The sequence below is a fragment of the Cyprinodon tularosa genome, unplaced genomic scaffold, assembly GCF_016077235.1.
Source record: "Cyprinodon tularosa strain WSP-4 unplaced genomic scaffold, ASM1607723v1 ctg722, whole genome shotgun sequence".
Lineage (NCBI taxonomy): Eukaryota > Metazoa > Chordata > Actinopteri > Cyprinodontiformes > Cyprinodontidae > Cyprinodon > Cyprinodon tularosa.
The window spans coordinates 36,976-56,481 of record NW_024039477.1 but is presented as its reverse complement, the minus strand read 5'-3'; the positions used below and the strand labels follow the sequence as shown (position 1 = coordinate 56,481).

General features: G+C 37.6%; 1 protein-coding gene across 1 annotated transcript in view; it reads left to right on the top strand.

Moving 5' to 3' along the window:
- The window catches only part of LOC119772658 (protein shisa-9-like), a 48,915-nt gene that overhangs the window by 26,601 nt on the left and 2,808 nt on the right, over positions 1-19,506 (top strand). Inside the window, exons 2-3 of the mRNA XM_038269176.1 lie at positions 4,366-4,490; positions 16,007-16,120. Coding sequence (XP_038125104.1) covers positions 4,366-4,490; positions 16,007-16,120 — 239 coding nt within the window. The remainder of the gene's footprint in view (positions 1-4,365; positions 4,491-16,006; positions 16,121-19,506) is intronic.

The window sequence follows — 19,506 nt, the reverse complement described above, 5'->3', positions numbered from 1 at the left end:
CCAGGATGACATCAGAGAAGCAGTTTAACGGAGAAAATGTAAAAAGCTTCAAACTGTCACAGAAAAATCATAAAACATTTTTTTAAAGATGTGTATTAGCATTCTTTAGTGAGTTAATGATTGAAATAAGTAATTTTATTACCATAATTTCATTTTTTATGTAATACCAGGATGTATATCTGGTTGCACACGAATAACTGAATTATATGTAATTTGAAAAATATATATTTAAATATACTGATGGTAATATTAAGTTTTGTCACACAGTTAATAGTTAAATGTTAAATAATTGCTCCTTCAAAGAGACAGTTTTATGATTTAATGGGGACTTTAGTTTATTTCCTTGGAGCGTGGTTTATTGCAATTCATGTTTAACTTTTACATTGATTAGAGATGGGGATCCAAAAATGTTCTTTTAAATCAAAGGGGGGCCCACCAAGAAAAGTTTGGGACCTATGGGTGTAAAGGATGAAGCTGTGGTGGAAATGTGCTGCTTTTCTCTGCAGACTATATTTGTTCTCTGACCTCAGGGGCAAAAATCTTTCTGGTTGTGGTGATGCAGCATCTTTTAGGGAGATCATGGGTCAGAGGAAGGAGACCTCTCTTATAATCCTAACTGGGAGAATTGCACAATCAATGTAGATGAGAAGTCTCCAGTAATTTTGTTCATGCTACCACATCCATGAATTGTGCTCCCCCTCCTGTCTGTCATTGCAAATGTGCCTCCTTCTTGCCAAAATGAAGACAGGTTTTGACCTGACTTTTAAATGCAGTAAGTGTAGATGTAGAAATGCATCAACACTTACCAGACTCTACATTCATCTCCACCTTTATGGGGATGAATGTAAATATCAAGACATTATTGTAAGTATGTAAGTGAACCACATTTTTTTAGAAGTATTTCTTGCATCTGGAACACATCAAGAGCCAGAGGGTTTAAATGTATCCATGTTGCACAGATGTCATGTAGAAAAAATGGCCTCCAGTAATGTATGGCTGAATGAAATGTATATTTACACTGAGGGACACACAAATATTTTGAATACGAAGATAAGAAAATAAACAACTTTGCTTTAAATCAGTTTTTGACAACTGCAAACTCCAGCTAAGAACCTGCAACATTTTGTTTTTTCTAATTTCATGTCACTGTTTTTCAACAAAGACATAACAATTTATTAAAATTGGACCTCCTGGGTCAGACCTTAAGAGAAAATGACAAATTGCTGTTGGCCAGGAAAACATTTTATGTATGTGTGTGTGTTCCAAACTATTAATATATGTTTATATATATATAAAAAAAAAAAAAAAAAAAAAACATCAACTCATTTTTTTTTTGAATGATCTTCTTTTGAAGGGATAGCATGGTGGTACAGCTGTTAGCCCTTTTGCCCTGTAAGACTAAGATTTTGAGTTTGAATCCTGGAAGAAGAAAATACACATATTTCTTTTTGGAGAAAAAAAATGAAATAAAGTCCAGGATATGATGTTTCTTCCAAACTTTAACACTTCAATAATGCTGCTTATGGAAGTTGAAAGGCTGATGTCAAACTCGATGTTTGGCCCCATAAAATCATGGACAAACTCAACAGATCAAAGAGAGCCGAGTGTGTTAGGAAATAGGAATGTTGAATGGTTTAAAGGTCCAGAAGGAAATAAAGTGATGTAATTGTATGATAATTTCAAGAAAGATATGATTTTATCTCACCATCAAACTAATAATAGAGCTAAAAATCCTCCAAAGGCCAGATTCATAGGCCGATTACGTCATAGCGCTGTGCCGAGTCCTGTTCGGATTAGAAGATTGCTCGTTATGCGGCTGACAAACTTGTCTCTCTTTTTGCCCCTTTTAAAGGACAGGTCTGCCGTATCCTTCACAGCCTTGGGTATCCCATGATTCATTGCGAGACCAAGCAAGCCGGCTGCTCCGTGCTCAGAGGACAAAGGTAAATGGCGCCGAACAGTGGTGAATATTGGAAGTGCAGTTTAATAAAATACAAGTATGTGAATAGTTTCGTTTGAAATTAATTAAAAAAAATATTGTTTTAAATGGTTATTGAGTCAGATATATGGCAGTTAAAGTTTGGTTTATTGAAAGGTTTTACCTGTTTCTGTGTAAATGAGCTTGGCTGACATTTAAGCTCAGATTCTCATATCTCTGCAGTGCGGGCACTATAAATCTGATATTTGCGATGATGCTGCTGAACCTCCTTAAAAATATATATACAGAAGTTCTACATCCATTCTTTTCCTGCTTTGTGTGTCAACTGTAAAGGTTGCTAGGCGACAGAGCATACAGGAGGTGGAAGCCAAAGAAGGCTAAACCTGTTTGAATCCATAGCCAAACTCTTCTGGCCTCCTTATTCTCACGGACCTCCAAGGAACGAGTCCAGGTAGACAGGGTCCTTGGAGGATGCAGCCACTGAAACCGAACACACCCACCCTGATAGAACAATAACTGGAGTAATGAGCTAACTGGGAGCAGGTGTGCTGAGAAGGAGCTGGTAGGAAACAAAGCAGACGGAAGGGGGCACTAGGGAAGCAACAATGAATAACTAGGAAATACAACAGTGCTAGAAAAATTAAATGACACAAAAAGGAGAGGAGACTGATGACTAAGGCTGTGTTTGATCTCAGTGGCTGCGTCCTCTGAACAACCAAGCCCACCTGGACGGGGTCCTTAGATGTCTGTGAAAATAAGGAGGACGGATGTGTTTGGCTATAGATTCAAATAGGTCCAGTCTTATCCAGCTTTCACTACCCATATGCTCTGTGTCCTAGCAACCATGTCAGTTGACTCACAAAGCAGGGAAAGAATGGATGCCAAACTTCTCACTACTGTTCTGCATGCTAATTTTTGAGGCGTTTCAGCAGCAGTACCGTCACATTTATTATATCAGATTTTTAGTCTCCATACTGCAGAGATATTGAAATCTGTGCTAAAATGGCAGCCAAACCCATTTCAACAAGGACAGATAAAACCTTTCAATAAACCAAACATTACCCGCCACATATCTGACTCACTATCCAGTTAAAATAACTATTTTTCATTTATTCAAGACAAAATAATTTACTTACTTGTATTACATTAGGCTGCACATACAATATTCACCACTGTTCGGTGCCATTTACTTTTTTCCTCTGAACACGGAGCAGCTGGCTTGCTTGGACTCGCAATGAATCATGGGATACTGTCAGGTCTAAGCACCTAAAACATCATACAAACATACAGGGAAAGAAAAAGGCACAGGAGACCGCACAGTTTACAAATCTCTAACCCACTCTGTCGGTCTTCAGCTTTCTCCTCGCTATTTATTAAAGTCAGGGGATGTCCCTAATTACACAAGCTGAGGTTGTACTAAGAGAAACGGAAACAAAATGATCTTTCTTTAAACCTCGGCACAAACAAAGCATGTGATTGTTTTGCCATTAAAGTCGTTCCAAGAACACATGTTTAAGAAACATGTGATAGAGGATATCCAAGCCTTTCACAACCCATTCGTTGCATGACCTTTATCTGGAACGATCTTTAGCAAGAGTTAATAAGCGATGAATCACACATTATACATCATAATAGTTCATTAGTACACAACCCATGAAACAAAAACGGAGTAAGAGTATAAATAAAATATTTCTAACAGATACCCACCCAAGGCTACGTAGGACACACCGGACCCATCCTTCAAATTGGGAAAAAAGAAGGACGCATTTGTTGGTCGCATAACGAGAAGTCTTCCAATCTGAACAGACCTTGGTGTCGCCCTATGACGTAATCGTAATCTGAATTCAGCAAGTGGCCACTAATCAGCTTTCTGATTGTTCCATGGTACTACCAGCAGATGGCGTCATATCTGTCTATGTCTGCTCATCGCACATGATGCTGTAATTCTATTTAGGCTCAAAAACGCCTTTCTTAACACTATGGGTAAGACTGTTTGCTGTATATAACCTCACTTTATCATAATCCAATGCTTTTTAGTCTTTTCTGTATAGGCATATAATGTTGCCAAATTAAATTTTGACTGTTATGCCTGCTGAGTCTTCCAATCCAAACAGGCCTCAGCGCTGAGCTACGATGTAATCGCCCCATGAATCTGGCCTTCAGAAGAAGCAGACGCTGCAGTTTTCCAGAGCTATATTAATATAAAAATCACAATATGTCTTTGTTTCTGTATAGGGATATATCAGGAATAATTGTATCATCATGCATGTATTATTGGCAATTAGGTAAAAATATAATCCTTGAATGTCTAAAACTTTTACGTTTAATCAGTTATGTGACATCTCCATACTTGTTTTTAATCCAACCCTTTCATTTTGTTTTTCTTTTTTGAGTGAAATATTTTTATGTTTTTTGTGGTTGTCTAGGACGCTGACAGACCTGTTGAAGCAGCAGGGAAGTGAGGCAACTTCGGTAGAAAACGCCACGGTCGGTTCACCCAGCAGAGACAGGGCCAATGGCGTCTTGACCAGGATCCCGCGCAGCAGGAGTGGTGAGTGTCTGCCTCACTTCTGAAATTCAAACAATGTTTACAATACATCAAAATAATCATAATTATAAAAGGAGGTCATAATTCTGACTCGAAACTTGAAATGATGACTTTTAATCTCATAATTATTACACACCATCTACCATTTTTTTCCCCTTTAAGTGGCCCAATGGGGCTTCCATAGAATGTTTACGCATCACTTTATCCGCCGGACTTTTTCTGTGCGCAAGGTCTTGAAAATCTCTCGCTAACACCAGCTTTTAGTATCAAAGGTGCAAGTCGCCTATGCATGAGGCTCCGGCTCATGCAACTTGTGCATCAAATTTCTGAACGTCTAATCTGTTTAAGTCTAATAAAACTGAGATTAGTGTTCAAATGGTTAAAGCCTTATGAAACATCACGTTTGATAAAGTTTTCCTAAAACTAAAAATGAACTTTATAATCAGGATATAGAGTCAATAACCAAAATAATAATGGTTGCGATTGGGAAGGTATGCTCTGTTTTATTTAAATAACATATTTGAAAATTGTCATGATTTTACTAAAGTTCAGACCCAAATGCAGAAGACCAAACAGGGAGACCAGGGGAAAAGGTTTAACAGGTTTTATTGAAGAGATAATGCAGAGAGAAGTGTTGCTCTGAACACTGCTCAACTGGAACTGGAAAGTAAGGGGAAGGCACAGCGATTAGTTCAGGCTCAGTGGGAAAATAGATTTGTGAACTTGGAGAAGAGGATTTGGTTGCTGACTCACGTTTCCAGAGAAGTTGTTTAATCTTTGGCTCCAGTCTGTATGCTGTAGTTCCAGTGTTTGTCTCATTCGGTGGAGGGCGGAACAGGATTTACCCAGAATGCGGTTGTGTGTAGGTGAATGGAGAAAATGACTGCCACTCAGATTTCCTGCAGTACTTGAACGGGTCGTAATGGAGATGAATCCCTTTCTCGGTGTGAAGCTCAAACAATCTCTTGGGGAAAGTGGATCCAAACCTCCTGTTTGAACCCCAGCTCAGTTTTCCAGGGAGAGAAGGTCTGAAATGGATGGGTGGGATGACTTCCTGCCGAGAGGGAAAAGACAAACAATGTTAAAACTCAGGTTGACAAGAACTCAGTTTGACTCAGCAAAACTCAGCTTGGCTAGAATACCCAAAACTGGCAAACACTCTGGTGTCGAGGTAGTGGCAGTCAGCAGCTTAAGAGTCCTCTGGTAATGAGGCAACCATCGGTAGGTGTGAGAGAGGGCCAACGAGAACCAGGCGCCACCTGGTGGTGGAGGGAAAACACACAACACAAAAACACAGACAGGAGTCCTGACAAAAATGTTTTTTTTGAAAGAGGTCAAATTTAGGTCAAACAATACATGTGATTCAGAGCGCCGACATAAAATTGCCTAATTATCATGTTAATGTAGGCGAGCTGAGCCTCTATAGGCAGTTGCCTTTTCCAACCAAACACATAAGCCTTCTTCAAACCAGTAGATTGCCACTCAGGGACTTTTCATGTCTAAACGGGTTTGCTTTGTGCAGCATCTCAAAGGATTATCCATGCATGCTTATGTGACGGTTTCAGGTTGGATGGAGGTTTTGGAGGACCCAAATGCAGAGACAGAAGCTGAAGTGGTATCTTGCAGTTTTAATTAAACGTCCAAGGCAAAAGATGCAAAAAATACAAAATACTGCGAACCAAAAAATCTAGTAACACCCGGCTGAACACACATGGGTGAACCTGTGAAGACTACCCAGGTTCTCCACAAGGATGCTCTCTGGAAAAAATGCTCCACTCACACTCAAACACACACACACAGGAAACCTGACGGACTGAACTTTAAGTCTTCCTCAGGATTTTGTGTGATACTTTGTCAAAAAGCTGCGAAGTAGAATGAAAATAGAAAGTGTTTCGATAATTATGAGATCAAGAGTAATGATTTTGAATTTCAATTTTAATTTTTATTTTATACCCACTACTGAAAGGTGTGGTTTGCATATACATAGGCTTGTTAAAGGGGAGTTTTACCTCTCCATTGCCACTGCATGCATGCTCACTGTGAGGGATAGCTGAAATCTCCTGGGTTTCCTTTGAAATGTTTAATCAGGCCTTCTGGATGGTTTTTGGTGCTATATCAAAACAGCCTGTTTGGTTTGGATTCGCCTGTTTATACTGATGCTTCTAGTAACTTTCAATATCTAAAAGGTGGAAGTTTCCCTAGTTTGAGTTAAAGCAACAGTAGTTTTCCTGAAAATGCAAAATAAGATTAAATTTCTCTGCTAATTAGGTTGCAAAACCCCTGAGGCAGACAAAAGTAGAGGAAGTTTATGCCATTAAGATATGATTTTCTTCATAAGGAGAGAAAAAGTTAAAGTTAGGAATGAGACTAAAGCCTCATCAGTCTTCACATGAATAATTTTGTAATAATTTTTCTTTTTTTTGCAAAAAAAAGCCTCCTTTCTTTTCATGAACCTCAGCTTTTAATACTTCACTCTTAAGTCTGCATCAGGTGCACAGATATGTAATGTTTTTAGATGAACAGGATGGAGGTAAATATAGTGAATGATGTCTGCTGACCGATCCGCAGGACAAAGCAGAATACAGCGGAAAAGGATTGGATTTTCCATCGCAGCTTTGGAAAAAGTTCTGCTCATTAGACACGGTGACTGAACCCATTTGGACTGATTAGGACTGCGGCGGATTTCCGTAGCAGGGTTAGAAAAATGAACCCTGCTTTCGTAAAAGTAACGAAACAGGAAGAGTTTAATTTGTGGAACCTGTGAGTAGAGTTCACAGAAGCTGATTGGTTTGTCTGCACTAACAGCTAATGCAGTTAGCACAGGATAATCAATAGCTTAATTACAGCTTAATTTCTCCCACGGCTACAGTTACACAGCTACATGAGGATAAGCATTCACTGGGATGGTTGTTTGACAGATCCAGAACTCTCTAATGGGGGCAAATTAAAGATATTAAACCAGTGCATATAGGATGAGAGAAGGATTAGAATGGTGGAGCTGAAACAAGAGGAGAAAAGAGAAGAAAAAATAGAGAGACCAGAGCTCTTAGACAGGGGTGCCTGCAAAGGCGAGGCGGGGGAAGACAGTGGCCAGCTAGAAAATGTGTTTTCTGGAAATAATTCAAGTCAGAGGAGATGCATGATTTGAACGTCCATCTCCCACAAATCAGAAATCTTTATTGTCATTCGATGGTGCAGTGGTTAGCCCGCACGATCCACAAAACACAGTATCTTGTCAGCGTGGCCATAAAGCCACTTGAAATTGCGAATCTGGCAGAAGAACGGCTGCAGACGGGTATGGCAGGCCATTTTGACTTCTATTAGTTTGACTGAATATGCAATCCAGGTGTCGCAAAAACAGACTGCCACTCTGGGTCCCTGAGCAAAGGACCTTGACCCCACACTGCTCCCCAGGCGCCACACTATGGCAGTCCACTGCTCCCTAAGGGGATGAGTTAAATGCAGAGGTACATTTCTCCAATGTGAGATCAATAAAGTTCAATAATTATAATTATTATTATTAAGGTCCAATAATGAAGTTCCCATTGAGACACTGAGCTCAGAATGCACATAATTAAAACAAAGAAAAGATTAGAAACACTTAAGTGTCTTATCATAAGGAAGTGTGAAGTACAAAAGGACATAGTACGATATATTTACATTAAATGCACTTTGTTCGAGAGCAGCCTATAAATGGACATTGATAATGAAAAGAACTGTTTGGGTCTACATGCTGCATTGACTTCACAGTTCTAAAGCTACGTTCACCCCGAACACAGATTTCACAGCTGGAGCCAAGGATTGCCATGTTATCTCTATGTAGAGGGCGGATCTGGAGCGAAACTGGAGCAAAACTGAGCGAAGTGAAGGTGATGAATTTAAGGAGCCGAACGGCCAGTTTTGGAGAAGTTAAAGACATTTGAACACCACCTCACCTACGAATGAAGTTGAAAAACAGAACTTTTGTTTATAGGTTGACCTGATTAAAGAACAAATGTTCACATAGGCATAAATAATGATTTTTTAAAAAACTATTTGAAAAAGAGTTTTGGAATAAGTTTAAACAACCTTATAAGGACAAAAAGCCTTTAGTTAGGCACAACATAAATTAACATTCATCATCAAGACAAAAAAGTCTTGATGATGACAAAAAATAAATAAAAATTACCATAAAATTAATAAAAAAAAATAACTTAACTTTTTTTAATAATCCTGAAAAATCCTGAAAAATACTCAATAATAATAATAATAATAATAATAATAATAATAATAATAATATACTATATATACTATATAAATATAATTTTTATTGATTATTCAGTTTTAAACATATTGACTTATTTCAAGATTTATTTATTTATAGATATATTCATTGATTGGTTTCATAACTTTGTTGTTTTTTGTGACACGTATTGAGTATTTCAGTCTATTTTAAATGTATTCTATTTGTTTTAATTCATAACCAATGAGGGGGCTGAATTTTCTCTGAAAGAAAAAAACAAGAAAAGTAAGCTAAGATTTTTTTTTTTAACAGTGTCCTGTCTGGCAATGTGGCAATAAGAATAATTTTCTTGATGGCAAAAAGAGCCCAACAGATTTTACTTTCACAAGTGGAGCAGTACGGCTATCGCCATAGTGTTCCGCTTGTTTTATGCATATAAATAGCTTTATTATAACTGTGCTGGGAGTTTTACACATTATACGTCAACTGCAATGGAAGTAGAACAGAAAAGGAAAAACGGAAAAAAGTAGAAAAGATGAAAGGAAGAGGAGATAAAAAGGGAGAAAATGATAAAACGTCTTCAGTCTGCTTCATCACCTGCTAAGAGATGTAAAAAGAACAGAACAACCAACAGACATGGTACGAGACATACAATAAAGTAACACCTAGATACTATCGCTGAAGTAGTATTATTTAATCATGTACTCTGTGTTACCTGAAGATAAGATTATGTGCTTTCTGTGTGGAAGTGAATCTCTAAGTACCTGGAACCAAGCACCTGTAGTTGTTTTTGAAAGTGCATTGTTTTTAACAATGCATTTTGTGGTATTTGATGAGGTTTAATTTTTAATGAAGCAGCTCTCCATACCTCCTTAGCCCTTTAGCCTTCCATCTCCAACAGTCATGTTTTTGGACCCTGGGCCAGGAATCAAACCCAGAGCCTTCTTGCTGCAAGGCAGCAGCGCTATCCACTGTACCACTGAGCAGCACTATAAAAGGGGACGCGTGACTTCTCTCCCTGTTGACCTGGATCGTCGAGTCTCCCAGTGAACATCCGAGAACGTTTCCCGTGTGTTTTTTCATCCATGCCTGGGGCAGAACGCAGAGCACTGGATGCATCAGTGGATTTCATTTTGATGCTTTACTCTCTTACCGGTTTGCTCTGTTGCTCATGAACCTTGAGTGTTTTGTTCACGAGTCTCGTCAGCCCTTAGTCAACAGCCTTGTAGGGAAAAAACATCAGGTTTGAACAGCATTAAGTGATTTTTACACACCTGTTAATAAAGCCAAAGTGTGTGTGAGCCAATTCTTTCCTTATACATCAGGAAACGCACTCATCTGCCACATATAGAATAGAATAGACTGTATTGTCCCTTAAGGGAAAATTTAATGGAACCATGTGCACAGTTTAAGTAGTAGATGCACTGCACATAAACAATAGATGCAAAAAAACAAATATCAGCTAAAATCACACACAGAGGCTATATACAGACTCCATGCATCCATTTTCTGTCACGCTTATTCCAGCTGGAGAAGCGAGGGGTGCTGGTGTCTATCTCCAGCTGTCTACGGGCGAGAGGCGGGGTCCACCTTGGACAGATCACCAACATCGCAGGGCAACACAGAGACAAAAAATACCATTCACTCACACGAATTTAGAGAAGCCAATTAACCTAAGAGTCATGATTTTGGACTGTGGGAGGAAGCAGGAGTACCTGGAGAGAACCCACGCATGCTCAGGGAGAACATGCAAACTCTGAGCCAGGAATCGAAGTCAGAACCTTCTTGCTGCAAGGCAGCAGTGCTACCCACTGCACCACTTAGCAGCCCACATACAAACTCATTAGAATAAAAAAGTACATCAATAAAAATAACATACTGACTAAAACAACAGGCAGGCATGTTAATGGAGGAGGGTATAAAGAAGTATTTAAAGTGGTTCAGTTTGGTTTTGGGGATTCTGAACCTTCTGCCAGAAAGAAATAGCTGGAATTCCTTATGAAGGATGTGGGACGGGTCCAGCAATACCTCCCAGAGTACAGACCGCTCATAGATGGACCGAAAGCTTTGCAGTCCTCCCCATCACCTTCATAGCAGACTTTATGGAGAGACCACCGTACCACGCCATCATCCTAACCCTGATGAAGCTCCCCATTACTGCCTGATAAAGTAGAAACATCATGATGTTCTGACTGACAGCAAACAACCTCAGTCTGCTTAAAAAAATGCATCCTTTGCTGTAAACATATAGTCAACATGTTCTCATCGTCTTAAAAGGTTATCCAGCTGGATACCCAGATACCTGTACAAGGTGATCTGCTTGATCTCCTCCCTGTGGACAGTGGGCTATGACCCCCACTGAACAAACACCATCTCCTCGGTTTCCTTACTGCTGATTGTGAAGTAGAAGTTGTGAACAAATCTAATAACCTCCATGAAGTACAATGACAGGTTTTAGTGATGCAGGCTGTAAATGTCAGTGTCGTCAGAAAATTCAAAAAACAGGGAGACTATTGGTGCAGTCGTTTGTGTAAATGGTGAACAGGACCGGTGAGTTTACACAACCCTGAGGTCCACCTGTACTTATGGATTTGGATTCTGACATTTTGGAGTTCTGTTTATTAAAAAAGAATAAAACAACTTAATAATGAAAGGATTAACATTCATCTGTGTAATTTTCTGTAACAGCAGATGAGGCTGCAATGAGTTAATACAGAATTTATATATATATATAAGGTGTGCATAGGCTCTGGGATCCTCCAGATGCAGAGCCAGGGGGCTGATGCTATTAATTCCATCGTCTGAACTCCTTCCCTGCCTAGAAGCAGACTGGAGTGGCTCTAGTTTGGGTTGGACTTCAGATTTCAGTATAGAAACCATGTATTCTTCAAAGCATTTCATAACAACAGAAGTTAGAGCCACTGCTCTATAATCGTTGTTTTCTTTAGGTCAGGGTTTCTTTGGAATGGGACAAGTAAGAGAGGGCTGTTTTCCAGAAGGCAGGAACCAGATTGGAATCTGCTGACCTCTGAAACACAGGACACCATGCTGGGGTTCGCTCTGCAGCAAAAGGTCTTTAGGAGAAAAGCGAAGATGCAGATTTCTTTTTACATACATGGCAGGAAAGTGACTGAATTCAGAGGGGGATCAACTGCTAACATTTGTAGTAAGAAGAAAGTATTCAACTACCGGTACTCACTCCTATTAAATAAAGGGTGATTGATGGATTTCACTCAGTCTGCATTTTATTTCACCTTTGCAAAGAGAGAATGAGACATCATACAGCCTTATTGCATGCATATCAGCCCTGATCTGATCTAGACAGTTTGTCCTCCTTATTTACAATGATGGAGATGCTGAAGGTTGTGTCAGAGTCAAAACAACATCTCTACCCAAAACAAAGACAGATAGTTTGAAGAAAGAGTATAAATCAGCGGTCCCCAACCTTTTTTGCGCCACGGACCGGTTATATGTTAGACAATATTTTCACAGACTAGCCTTTAAAGTGTAGGGGGTAAATACGATCAAATAAAATTATACGAATGGCATAAAATCAAATATGAACAGCATAAAAATAAAACTCACCATTATGTTGAATTAGTGAAAGCCCTGAACTTTTTTCTTGGAACAAGCTGGCCCCATCTAGGCGTAATCGGAGACAATGACACAGGAAGTGAGCTCCTAATGTCCTGTCTGCTCCGTAGCTTTGTTTTGGCAGAAAATCCTGCTTGTGCGGCCCGGTACCGGTCCATGGCCCGGTGGTTGGGGACCGCCGGAAATGATATGAGAATCCCAAGAACTCCCTAATAGGATAAACAGCCCCCCCCTCTCTTAGACATGTTGTGGCCTTGGAGCTCTGAGGTTGAATGAACAAGGGTCGGTTTAAATTGACTGTAGAAAATGGTTGCATTCCAAAGAATAATCCTGTGTATCAAACCTGAGAAAAGAATCATTAGGTTAGCTTGCTTTACTCAGATCATCATGTGTAATGAGACTCTTTCTATTTTAAGCTACATTTGTATCTTATTAAAAATAAAAGCAATTAATCTTAAGAAAAATAAATCAAAATATATTTTTTTCTCTGCTTTGCTTATAAGAATAGTAACAAATACAACTCTGTTATAAAATTGTGCATTTTTTATATCAAAATGTCTTTAATCATGTAGAAATCATTACATATATATTAAGAAGATATATTGGTTTCAGGGCCAGAATGACTGGCAATAATGCATATTTGAACAAAAAATTGTTTTTTAAAAGCTTAAAAAACAATTGTTTATTTGATGTAATGATGTATGTTTAGGTTAATTTAATATGTTGTTTTTATTTATGAAAGATATTTGTTTGTTGTTTTCCTTGCACAGTTTATTATGGCACTTTGGCTTTTCCTGTTTGAACCAAAAACTATAAACATTACACTTCTAGTGTAAATAAACAGAATATTAACATTTTTAACATTTAGTAATAGTAGATAGAAAGCCTAGAAATAGGGCACTGTAAGCTGCAATGCTAGAGCTGCAATGGGTCTATTAAAGGTTTGTGAATGATCTGATTATAAGGCTGTTGATTGCTTCATTAGATATTCAGTTCAATTCAATTTATTAATATAGCGCCAATTCACAACACATGTCATCCCAGGGCACTTTGATGCAAATCAACCAGATCATACATTTTAATTGCTTCAGAGTTTTCTATCTAAGGAAAACCAGCTGATTGCATTGACTCATACTAAGCATGCTTGTAGCAACAGTAGAGAGGAAAAAGGATGTATTAATGGCAGAAATAGAATAATTCTGCTTAGGCTCAGCCTGGGCTCCCCTTAAAGGAGCAATCCGGAAGAAATTTATAGTGAAATTAATCAATAGTTAGTTCCTATTAAAAATAAGTCCAACACCTTTTTTTAGATGGAGAGAAAAATTATATGAGACGCAGTCAGGCTGTAAGTGAAGCTTTCTCAAGTGCCTTTTACTAAATATATAGTACATAAACAAGAACGTGAAATAATGAGGCTTGTTTTTATCACAAACATAATCAGGCTGGGTATGAATATTTGTTGCCCAACCTTTATACGTAAACAATGCATCTATGAAATCACTTATGTCCATGTTAATAAAGCTATTGATGAGGTATTCTTCCTGTCGAAGCAAAATTCTTCCTTCCATTGTTGTCACATGTATGTTGAATATGAGGAAATGCTGCGTGACTAAGAACAAGACGCAATCACTTGTCTGCTGTCACCATGTGCTCATTCAGATAGGGGGGGGATTTACTGAAAATTTTATTTCTTGGTGCAATCTGCCGAGTTTGGTTAGATAATAAAATATTTGGTTTTTAAACTGAATACTAAACCGAACTTGACTCCACTGTTTTGAATCAATTCAATTAAATTCAGTTTATTTCTATAGCGCTAATTCACAACACGTCATCTCAAGGCACTTTACAGTTCAGCTGATCATCCAGTCAGAATGATTCAAAGATTTATATCTTAGGAAAACCAGTTGATTGCATCGACTCATTGACTCGAAGGCAATCATTAGCACTAAGAATGCTTGTAGCGACAGTGGAGAGGAAAAACTCCCTTTTAACAGGAAGAAACCTCCAGCAGAACCAGGCTCAGTGTGAGCGGCCATCTGCTGAGGCCGACAGGGGTTCAAGGAGACAGAAGCAGAGATACAAAAGGCAACTGATACTAGGATCTAACTTGAATGTAAAAATAATAAGTCTTTTTGTGTATTAAGAAAGTGTCTTGAGCGGTGCTTTAAGAAGGCAGGTATGCAACAATACAAAGTACCATCACTTCTGCTACACAGACCCCTTGACCTCTCCACACTTTACAGCTGGTCTGGCTCTAAAAGATTGGAAGGATGGAAACAGAGGTCTACTAAGCTCTCATTAGAGCATCTAATGGGGACACTGAAAAAATGCTTATGACTATTACCTGACTATATTCAGGCAAAATATAAATTCAGGGGTGTTGCTAGCGATTTAGGGGCCCTGGGTACATGAAAACTGACTCTGTGTTTCCCCCCACCTGCAAATAAAAGATACCAATACAGTATATTTCACTTAGTTTCTCTTTATTTCCACACATTTTTAACTGCCTTTGCTTTGTGAGGGCTCAAAATGGGACCATTTAACATGTCTGTGTTGCTTTTGATATATAATTTTTTATGTATTTCAATAATTAAATTAGCATTGCTTCAATAGGGGTTAACGGCATGTAAAATCTTATTTTGCTTTTGTTTTGTTTACAGCAGAAAAAAAAGAGAAAAACTTTCTCCTGAGGTTTAAAAAAAAATGATATAAGCAGCTGAAAGTGTTTGTGCATTTATCGTGTTTAAAAATGTTTATGCAATTAAGATAAAGTTGCATTAATGTGCATTAGCATGTTAACTTTGACAGCCCTAACTGCAAGGTTTTTTGTTCTATGTTTTCATTGTATCAAGACTTTGCTAAAGTATTACCTGTAGTTTAGCTGCTTTCACTACTTAGTTACACACTGAACTCATGGAGGAGGAGGGACTTCTTTTTCTCAAGTAAATACTTATGCATTGTCTATATCTAATAATATGCTTTATATGTTTTTATTTTATATATACTATTATAGCTACTTTGATTTTTCAAAAGTCCAATGTTTTTTGGTGACTCCTCTGGTACTTGCATGGTGCATGTGGGCAGAGAGCTGAATAAAATGATAAGTCTTAAGTGGAATTGGTTTGTTAAGCAGACCGTAATGAGCTCATTAATATCTTTAGTCAGTTATCAGCTTTTTCTGCATTTTCAAAGGTCTTTAATTTTATATTTAATAAAATTAAAATTAAAGATAAATTAATTTTTTATGTATTTAATTTCCATGTTAACAGCATGACAGGTTCAAAGACAATAAAAGTAGCTTTTTGAGACTTCGAATTTGACTCACATCGATTTGATTTGTGACTTTTTTTATTCTTTTTAATTATATCTATGGATCGATACAACTGTATTGAAATACTTTATTTTTCAGAAAGAGCAATTCAATTGTAACTGATTTCTACGCCTAGAAGTATTACAAATGTTTTTGTTGCATTTTTGTAAGGACATCAACTTGAGGGACTTTCATTTAATTGCAAGAATTGCTCTTATTTCAAGGCTGAATATTAAACATTAGATGGTAAACATTTTATCTATGTAAACTTAATCAATACTAGAATAGCTGCTGCAGAAAGAAGCGGAGGAAGGCCTCAGAAAGCTCATCCTTTTTTACTTTTTTATCAGAATATGTTATTTGATGTTTTTGTTTTTGTGTCTCTCTTACCAGAACAGTACCAACTGAATAATGCAGCCTACGGCGCAGCCGGACAAGGGCTTCCTCAGCCGCATAGTAACCACAGCACGCTGGGACTGAACAAATACACCTCCCTCAAAGCTGTGGGTAAGTGGCAGACCCTCTCGAAATGATGCTGACTGCAAATGACGCCGTAACCTTTAGAGTAGACTTAAGATGGTAGAACACAAGTTCAAAATGAAGAGGGAGCCTTCGTCTCTGAACAAAGTGTTGATCTGAAACACCCAAATCTACACATGCTCTATGGCATTTATTTTCTTCTAATTATGCATCTACCCATTATCTACCAAAAATTTTCTTTTCTTGATTTTAATGTAGCCCCCGAAAAATCTGCTTCTGTCGTTGGAGATAAATGTGGTTTTACAGACAAATCCATAAATATAAATGTAAATTCCTTCATTTTTTTTTTCATTTATAAATATTCAATATTCATGGTTTGGATGAAGAACCGGGGTTGAGGGAATATCCAATCCAATCCAATCCACTTTATTTATATAGCACAATTTCAATAAACCCAAGGTTTCCAAAGTGCTTCACAAAAAAGATAAAATAAATAAAAGTAAACAAAATAAAATAAAAGCAGATAAAAATATGCATGTGTATACATAAATATTTGGGAATGATGTAATCAGGGTACCATTCAAATATTGAGGGTTCTGTAAACTCTCCAGTTGAAAGGTTTATTTTTCACCTGCATCTTTTTTCCCATTTTGGTTCTACTTTAGTTTCAGAAATCATAGCAGCACTGACCGTATTTTTTTGGAAACGGTTTCAAATTCTGTTGAGAACAAAAGATCAAGTAGAAACAACAGTCTTTACTGTCATTGTCACCACGATGACATTTTTCTGTGTCTGGCTGGTTACTGATGTCGGGCAAACCTGGATTAATCAGTTCATCCTCTAGAAAAAGACTGGAAACAAAAGAACTGCCTTAAGTTCAGGAAGTAGTGGAGTTATGCATAGAGCCCATAGGCTGGAGGTTTGATTGAACTTTAGGATGGGGGGTTAGTGTCTGCCTGCAGGGGGAGATTTTCTTCACAGCTCTGAGACAGAAACTGTTTCTGCGTCTGCTTGTTCATTTAGGATATTATATTCCTGAATTGTTTTCCTGATGGAAGAAGATCAAGTCATGCAGAGCCTGGGTGACTGTATACACAATCCCACAATCTGCTGTGCCGTTCTCACAGAACACCCTTCTATATTCATTTAAACAAAATCCGTTCTGCCTCTGGATTCTGTTGGTTTTAATGCATATTTCAACAGACATTAAACCCACAGGTGGAGGTTTAATGTAAAAAAAAACAAATTATTTTGAGTGTTTTAGAGCTTTCATAGCTTTTAGAGCTTTGACAGTAGACATTCCACTGTCTGTTTTGAAATTTCCTTCACATTCAAAACACAATTTAATTAAGTAGGTCTGGTAAAAAAAAATAAAAAAAATAAAACAAAAGAATTATACTTAACAGGCATTTTTATCAGACTTAAAATTGGGAAAAACTGGCAGAGATATTGTCAAAGTCGGGTTTATGTAAATCTTTCGTCTATTTCTGCACAATTAAGCAGAGTCAAGTTCAAGACTCACATTTAGGGATGTGTGACCCACGTACATTTATGATCATCCTCTCCATTACTTATTTTCAGCATGTCCGTCCCTCTCAGGCTGCCATCTGCTGCCAAGGTCTCAGCAAAAGAAGAGGAAAGCTGCTCACTCACCTTCAGGGCATATGCCAATTTAAAAAAAAGTCTGCCTTTCCACTCAGATATGCTTTAAACCCTTCCACTCTTCTTTTTTTGTTTATTTAAATTCAGATTCAGACCTCTTATTCTAGACTTCTTGATTCATAAGAGGAGATTTGCTTTCTTCTCCCTTAGACAAATATACGAAAATGTAAGACTTGGCAAAACCAAATTTCTGTCAACAAACAGAAGTTTTGTCTCATTCCTTCTAATAAAAATACTCAGAGGTAAAAACGGAGCTGAGGGAGGCGAACCTAAATGCATCCCAGATTAACTGTGATTCAGAGATGGGTGTTCTTGCGATGACAGGCTGCATCTGCACATTGACAGCTCCTTTATGGCTGCTTCCACATGTGACTCAGTGCTGAAACACACTGTGACAAATTGAACATGACTTTAAAGTATGAACAAGTTTAAAGAATCCAAATAAAAAAGTTATCTTTGGCCTCATTTTCAAATAAAAATTCATTATTTTCCTTCTTAGAGCAACTTTCACTGTTACTGCTGTTATGAAATTAAATCCTGTGAAAATGTGTGTTAAGACAACAAATGGAACTGATCTGGGCTCAAATTACCCCTCAAACAGTTAAGATATGGAATAAATTCACAACAATTTCTATTCAAATTATAAGAATTTATTAAGAAAAATTGGAGAAAAACTAAACATAAATAAACAGTGAATATATATATATATATATATATATATATATATATATATATATATATATATATATATATATATATATATATATATATATATATATATATATATATATATATCATCATCTTAGTTTTTTATGGAGTTTGCAGATAGGTTGGTGCTTCACCAATATTCCAAGTTAATATAAGGGATTATGGCATATCACTGCCATCCTTTAAAAATACAGTGGGATGGTGACATTTTGTTTCTCTGTGGGAATAAGTTCAACAGAGCACAACGAGTCAATGTCAGCCATTGTGCATAAAACTTTCACTATGCAGAGCTGAACGGCACCACCTTTAGAAATGCCTTTCTCATAAAGCAAGGTTCATTCTTTATGAATAAATTTATCCAAGAAAATGACCAAGATAGAGAGGTAGACATGTTTTTAAAATCTGTGGATCAGCAATTCACCATTATTTTTTACGTTTCTTCTAGTCCTAAGGCCAGAACACACAGAATCAGATTTAGCAGCCGATCCGACAGAAAAATCGCGTTGGACGAAGTCATGGCATTAGCGCTGATTGAAAGTCAATGGGGATGATCACACTGACATGAGTTTCTGCAGGGGGCTGCTTAGCCCCGACTGAGATAGACCCTAGGTCTATAATTATAAAGGTCTATAGGTCTAGGTCTATAATTAAGACCTTAGGTCTATCTTTGTCGGACTACGGAGCAATTCAGCAACAGTTTAATGGGTCCGACAGGAAGAGAGACGCAGTTACAAAACACATCTGCTTTTGGGGAAAATACAAAATAAAAGCTGTTATTACATGGGGAAAGAATCAGTTTTGGAGTCGGACAGAGCATAGGGCCTATATAAAAAGCGGGAAATTTTTTTTGAAAAAAATAATAATTTACCCATGATAGGAGTTCAGGAGGACAGAAAACGTGTAAAGTAATGGATCCTTCTAACCCCACCAAAAAAATAAACTAAAAAATCGTAGTTTATCAATCTAATTTAAAAATAAAACTTCAGAAGGACAGAAAATGGATAAAGTAGTGATCCTCTTTGAGCATCACAAAAAAATAATGA